The sequence below is a fragment of the Fukomys damarensis genome, unplaced genomic scaffold (assembly GCF_012274545.1).
Source record: "Fukomys damarensis isolate Sample0158 unplaced genomic scaffold, DMR_v1.0_HiC HiC_scaffold_19, whole genome shotgun sequence".
Lineage (NCBI taxonomy): Eukaryota > Metazoa > Chordata > Mammalia > Rodentia > Bathyergidae > Fukomys > Fukomys damarensis.
Window position 1 is genome coordinate 64,441,736 of NW_022900931.1, and position 6,610 is coordinate 64,448,345.

Sequence of the window (6,610 nt, forward strand, 5' to 3'; positions counted from 1 at the left end):
TGGGCTCATGGAGAGGCGAAGGGCTGGCTCGCCAGGCACCGGCACGCTCCCGAGGCTCGGGCGAGTGTCTGCCCGGGGTCGGGCGCGCGTAGTTGCAAGGCTCCAATATCCAGAACGCTGCAAATCCTAGGAGCGCCAGGGATTTGCGGTCTTTGATGCAGAAACGTGCGAGTCAAGAGGGTCCCGGGAGATCATACAGTCTGGGCGAGTGGGTGACTAAATCAGGCGGCCGGTTCTTTGTAACTGAGTGTGCAAGGGGACACAGGCGCTCCTTCTTGCAAGGTGGGCGAGCCTGGCTCTTGCAAAAATCGCAGCTCTCGAAACAGAAGGCGCTTTGCAATCAGCATCCGAGAGGTGTGCGCCGAGGGGCGGAGGAGGGGGGAGGAGGAGGCGGCCGCTTTGAGGCGTGGCCAAAGCAAACTTCTTTCGCGGAAAAAAAAATTGCAAACCAAAACACCCGACGCCACAGCAAGCGCCCCTCCTCCCGGCCCCTGTCCGCCTGGGCCCTGCACCGCCCTCCTTCTTGGCCATGCACCCCTGCCGCGTGCCTCCCTCCGGCTACCGGAATTGACCAATCGCCTCTGGACCACTTGAGACCTTCAGCCAATGGAGCCCCGGGAACTGCCAAACTCTGGAGGGCGCGTGAGGGGCTGAGCTCGTGAAGTTGTCTTGCCTTTGGAAGGGGGCGGGACACTGACCTACATTTGCCCAATGAGAGGCAGCGGTCGGGGCGGGACCGTGACCCAATTGTGACCAATGAGGCAGACGGAAGAGATAAGCACATGGCTCTGCGCGTGCTGCCTGATAGGGGGTGGGGGAGGAGAGGTGCATTTTAAAGGAGCATTGATCCAAATGATTGTTTTAGCAAAGATTGTTGTAGGAAGCAAAAAGCCAAAACACCAAATGGCTGAGGCCTAAGAAGAGGCAGATTGGTTTCGGGAAGAAAGCTACTCTTTAATACCCAAATATCTCCTCGTCGAGACTTAGAATCAGACCACTGAGAAACAGGAAGTATTCTGTCTCTTTAATAGCTTTGTTTTTGGGGTGACTCCCCTCCCCTTGTAGACAGGGTTGAGATGGGCGGCGCAGTCCTCGACGGGGAACCTCAGCGACCCTGGGGGGCACCGTCCACTGAAAGAGAAGACGCCGGCTGGGGGCGACAGCCTTGAGTGGGCGGAGCAGGGAACGTGCAGAAGGGGGCGGCATCGCGCAGGGCCCTATCACGGGGAGGGGGTGCTGCGAGGGGGGGAGCCGGAACGTACCAAGCTGAGAAGCTGGGGGGAATGTCGAGCTGGAACAAACCATGGGGAGGGGCAGCGGGAAGGTGGAATAGGGACGTCCCGATCGGCATTAAGCTAAACTACGTGGAGATATTCACGGGGAATGGGGCTCTGGGCTGTACCATGTTGAGTCCTTAGCAGTCTGGGTTGAACCACGGGAGGTAATAGGGAAAGGGGTCGTACCATTTGGATTCTGAATGGGGGGCTGTCAGGCCGTGGGGCAATATAGGATTGTACCATGGAAACAGGGAAGGGATCTGGATTGTGCCATATGGGAAAGTCACAGTAACGCAAGGCACGGACCCGTAGGTACAGTACTTGTACCACAAGGAAGCTAGGCTCGGGTTATATACCAAGCAAAGCAGTAAAGAGGAAATGGTCTTGGCTGGAGGTGGACTGTACCACTTTGACTCTGAGGGGGACAGAGTGAGCGCTCGGGCTAGGCCACACAGAAGGGAGGACTGGATCTTTTGGAGACGCCGTGGGGAGACACAGAAGCAGATTGGACCAGGACGTGGAGGGGCTGCAGACTGGGCCATACCATGCAGGCGGTAGTTGGGGCCTCGGCAGCGCCTCTCGGGGTGCCGGGGGTCCCTGTTGCCCCTCAAGGCCCTATGGGCCAAAGGCTGCAAGGGCCGGGCGTTCCCGCTGAGACTCTGGAAGATCTGGGATGGAGGATTCTGGCTCAGGAGTCTTAGGGAATGCATCTGCCGTGGGAGGGGCGTGGGAAAGGGGCTGTGAGTAGGCGGAGCATTGTCGGCCCCGCCCACCCGCAGATTGGCTGAACTCTAACCTTGGATTTCCAGTCCGGGGAGAGGGAGGGTCAGGGAAGCCAGGGGTCTCCAGGAGTGGGGGTGGGGGTGCAGACAGAGGTTCACCTGGAGAGAGGTGATGTTGAGGGGTCGGTCAATGAGGATCCAGGTGACAGTCTCTGAGCAGGGTGGGGTGCTGAGAGAGCCCTGGTAGGTGATGAAGCCAAAGGATTCGGGGAACAGGAGCTCCAGGCTCAGGTCTTGAAGAAAATAGGCGTCATCTGCGGGAATATCAGGCCAGAGGGAAGAGGGGTGCCTCTCCTGGCTCCCGCACGACGCTACCAACCCTTCAGCACTTACTCTTGTAGGAGATGCGGGTAATGGTGTCTCGGTTGAGGAGGCGACTGAGGAAAGGGTTTGAGTTACCGGCCACCTGCGTGGGGGTTGGAGGTGAGGAGGCAGGAGCCCTAGAGTCCAAGCCCACAACCCAACCCCCCTTGAGGATCCAACCTCCCTCTTCCGGCAGACCCCGATTCCAGGTGCCCTTCCTGCCTCTGCTCACGTTAACAAAGAGGCTGAGAATGGCGAGACCATTGGGCCCGCGGGAGGCCGAGCTGAGATTCCCGAAGAGTTCCTGGTTGAAGTGAATGAGCTGCACCTGGGGGAGGGGGCGCAGCGTTGGGGGTCCGCCAGCAGAAGGGAAAGAGAGGAGGACCCCAGATTTTGGGGTCAGGTTGAAGGTGCATGCTTAGGAGGGTGGGGTGAGGCATTTAGCAGATGAGGTGGGAGGAGTTGGGGTGACTCAGGGTGAAGGGTCACAGGGAAGAGGTCAGTGGCCACCACCTCAGCAGAGAAGCCCCGATGGTTGATCTGGTGTTCAGAGCCGGCTCCATCTCGAGCTCCAAACAGCAGCCGAAGTTCGCTGAGTCGGTGGCTGTAAAGGAGGGGGCCTCCAGACACATTGACTACGGGCCGGGGTGCAGGCAGGAAGGAGACGTGGCGGCCAGTGTTGTACAGTGTTCCCCGGAGCTGTGAGAGAGGCAGAAGTGGTCAGGGAAGCACAGAGAGGTCTTTCCTGCCCCCATCTCCATTCGCAGAGCTCATCATTGAGTGGACTTGGAGCAGGACCCCCTCTCTGGGCACTGTATTTTTTGAGCTCCTACTGTATGCCGTGGATGTCAGGGCACAGAGCAATGAATGAGGACAAGGGAGAGACAGGCAATAAATAGTGAACCACAAAGTAACTGCACCCCCACCCCCGTCCTCAAGATTGAACCCAGAGCCTTCACACTGAGTTACATACCCAGCCCTTTTTATTTTTCATTTTGAGACAGGTTCTCACTAAGTTGCTGAGGTGGTACTCAAATTCCTGATCCTCTTACTTCAGGCTCCCTTAGTGTCCGGATATCATGCGTGAACCATCGAGCTGGCTGTTACTGCTTAAATTAACTACATGCTGTGCTCATGCTGGGAGAAACTGGGGGCTCTGGGAAAGTGTAATGAGGACCCTGGCTTGAACTGGGGAAGAGTCCAGAGAGGCTTCTCTGAGGATGGGGACATTGGGTTGGACACCTGCAGGACAAGCGGAGGCTCAGTGCAAAAGGGCAGGAGAAGGGCATTTTGGGAAGAGGGACAGCAAGGGTCTGCGGTGGACTGTTTTACTGACAGCAAAGATACCAGTGGGACTGGATGGAGCCTGGGCAACAGAAGAGAGACTGGCACCGGAAGCCAGATGGTGCAGGGCCTCGTGGGCAATGATGGTGTTTTTTTGTTTTGGGTTTTTTGTTCATGTGTTTGTTTTTGTTTCTTGAGACACAGTCTGGCTGTAGTTCAGGCTGGCCTTGAACTCACTGTGGAGACCCTGCTTCAGCCTCTCAAGTGCTGGGATTACAGGTGTATTTTTATTCACTAAACTAAATAGGGAGTGGTGTGTAGCTCAGTGGTGGGACACTTGCCCGGCACATAAAAGTTCCATGCCCAGTAACAGAACATTGACAATTGTGCATGGCTTGCATGTGGCAGAGTGCCAAGCATATAGTAAGTACTAATTAGGTATCAGTTAGGGTTCCTCATCCTGCTGCAGGGTTTTGAGCAGGAGGGTGCTGTAACCTGGCCGGTAGCTGTTGGGTGGAGAACGGATTGCAGGAAGCACAGAAACAGGTAGTGAAGGGCTGCAGAATCAGTCCCAGGGGGTGGGAGATGTCCAGCCCGGGGTGAGAAGTGAAAAGGATTCCGGGGATACTGAGCAGTGAGCCTGGAAAGAACACAGGTGGAAATGGGACAGGAAGGAGGGGATGGCATGGGGAGGGCTCTGAAGCTTTAGGGGTTCAGCTATGTGGACTGTGTGGTGGCGCTTATAAGAAATGGTATTGAGCTGGGGATTTAGCTCACTGGTTCCGCTGCCTGCCTTTGAAAGCACAAGGACCCGAGTTCGATCCCCAGTACGAATAAAAAGAAAGAAAGAAAAAGAAATGATATTGAGCCAGGCATGGTGGTGCACACCTGTGCACTGTGGGAGGCCGGGGTAGGAGGATCTCAAATTATATTCCCACCTGAGCAGCTTTGTAACTTAGTGAGTCTGTCATGGAACAGAAAGGAAGGAAGGATGGAAGGATGGAAGGAAGGATGGAAGGATGGAAGGGTTTTGCAAAGTGGGTTCCAGCACGGACTCTGGGATCACAGCTCCTGGTTCAAATCTCAACGATGACACCCTGGGTTTGTGACTCTAGGTAGTAGCTTAACTTCTCTGTGCCTCAGTGTCTGCATCCATAAAATAAGAATAACAGCACCTATTTCATGGGCTTTTTGTGAGGACTAAGGATTTGTCAATGTTTTAAAAGTGCCTGCCACAGGAAATGTGCTGTTTTTCTTTGCTTCTACAGAGATGGGAAGACTCGGGAGCCATGTTTGGGAAGGGAAGAACACAGGATCTGCTTTAGAGGATAAAAAGAAGTCTTCTCCCCACTCAGTAGGTACCCCCTCCTCCCCAAGGCTGTTTCATCACCCCACATCCACTCAACTGCTCTCAGTGGATCCCATAACTCCTCCCCCAGACCCCTTACCTTCTCTCCTCCTGTGCTGAGCCTCAGTGGGGGCAGGAAGGGGTCATAAAGGATCCTCTTCAGCTCCACATCCACGGGGCTCTGCCGCTTCCCTACAGCACACAGACTCCAGGCTGCGTTCACCAGGCCCCAGAACGGAGGCCCTGGGGGTGGTGTTGGGGGCAGGAGAAAGAGAGTCAGAAACTGGAGCTGGTGCCCAGTCCAGAGAGCTGCTGGGTGGGATGTGGTCCAGACTCCTGGGTCTGAGGGAGGAAGGTCTGGGCTATGGATCCTGTCTCCTAGAAGACCCTTGGAATAGTTTCTCAAGACCCTCTAACACCTCCAATCCTCTCTCTTCCATCGACCCACCTTTAACAGTTATTGCGGGAGGAACTACGACTCCCGGCAGGCTTCAGGGCTGCAGCCTATTCAAGCACTGCCCGCCTGCCCCCGTGGCCCTATGGGAGTTGTAGTTCTTCCAGTCTCCCTTGTCCCACAGCTGGATCGTCAATGTATTGATTGGGGTGAGGAATTGAAAGATAGCTAGAAAAGGCTAGGGGGACCAGGCCACCCGCTCCTGGTTCCCAGCAGGAGCCTGGTCCCGCCCCTCCCTGCACACACACGCATGCTTTCCACCCCCACACTCTTTCCTTCCGCTCACTCCCACTCACTACTTGAAATGCGCATGTATAATGTCCCGTGGTGAGCCTCCGGGGTTCAGAGGCTGGGCCCCACTCCCGAGGGAGGGAAGAAGGGCTGGCACTCCCGGTCCTGGGAGCAGGAGGGGGCTGGGGACCCAGACTCCGAAGTGTGAAGGAGGTCCCTGGTGGCGGGGAATGGGGGGGCGACTCCTGGGTCCCCGCCCTGACTGCACCTGGCACGAAGTTTCCCTGGAGATTATCCTTGTAGCTCCACCAGTCCTCCGGGTCAGGCGCGGGTCCGATGTGCGCTGGGAAGAGAGGAGCCTACAGCCCTCTGCTGGGCGCCGCCGCCCCACCCGTGAGGCTCCCGCCGGGACCCCAGGTCTTACCTGCCGCCCCCAGTGCGGCCCATAGGACCAGCGCTCGAGGGGCGCCCCGCATCCCCGGGAGGCTCGGAGTGACCCCTCGCCGTGCCCTGTGTCCTCAGCTCCCAGGACCCTGGCCCCTCAGGACCCCAGCCTCCCCTCCTCCCCACCGGGGTCCGAGCCCCGGACGCGGCTCTCTTGCCCTCCGCACTCAGCCCTGCACTCCCCCCACCTCCTGTCCTCCCCTTTCCGCCTGCCCCGGCTCCTGGCTGCGAACCCACACCCTCTCCGGCTCGGCATGAAGCTGAGCCGCCTAACTCTGCGTCTCCATCCTCGCTCGCACGGCCTCCTCCCGCCGCCTCCTCCGCCTCCTCCTCCTCCTCTTCCGCGCCTCCGCCTGCTTCTCCTCCCAGTGCTCCGTCTGCGCTCCCGGCTCTCCCTCCTCCTGCCCTCCCTTCTCTCCCCTGTTATTTAATTTTTTCATGTAGGGGGGCGGTGATCTCGAAGCAGCAGTAGCGCCTGGGCCCCGGG

At 57.6% G+C, this 6,610-nt stretch overlaps 2 protein-coding genes across 3 annotated transcripts in view; both read right to left on the bottom strand.

Annotated features, from left to right (window-relative positions):
• The window catches only part of Dbp (D-box binding PAR bZIP transcription factor), a 5,929-nt gene extending 5,398 nt beyond the window's left edge, over positions 1-531 (bottom strand). The window contains exons 1-2 of the mRNA XM_033766013.1: positions 513-531; positions 33-150 (exon numbers count right to left, since the gene is read on the bottom strand). Of these exons, the coding sequence (XP_033621904.1) occupies positions 33-150; positions 513-531 (137 nt within the window). The remainder of the gene's footprint in view (positions 1-32; positions 151-512) is intronic.
• Positions 532-995: 464 nt separating this feature from the next.
• Positions 996-6,496, bottom strand: Ca11 (carbonic anhydrase 11). Of its 2 annotated transcripts, none has more exons than XM_010640788.2 (9): positions 6,104-6,496; positions 5,948-6,022; positions 5,095-5,237; positions 2,876-3,061; positions 2,595-2,690; positions 2,393-2,465; positions 2,159-2,292; positions 1,822-1,987; positions 996-1,131 (listed from the first exon to the last, which is right to left on the bottom strand). In XM_010640788.2, exons 1-9 carry the CDS (start codon positions 6,153-6,155, stop codon positions 1,106-1,108), a joined length of 951 nt encoding a protein of 316 aa, XP_010639090.1. In that variant the 5' UTR covers positions 6,156-6,496; the 3' UTR covers positions 996-1,105. The 2 variants fall into 2 exon arrangements, with proteins under 2 accessions (XP_010639090.1, XP_010639089.1); XM_010640787.2 differs by having other exon boundaries at positions 2,159-2,313; positions 6,104-6,489.
• Positions 6,497-6,610: the final 114 nt, after the last annotated feature.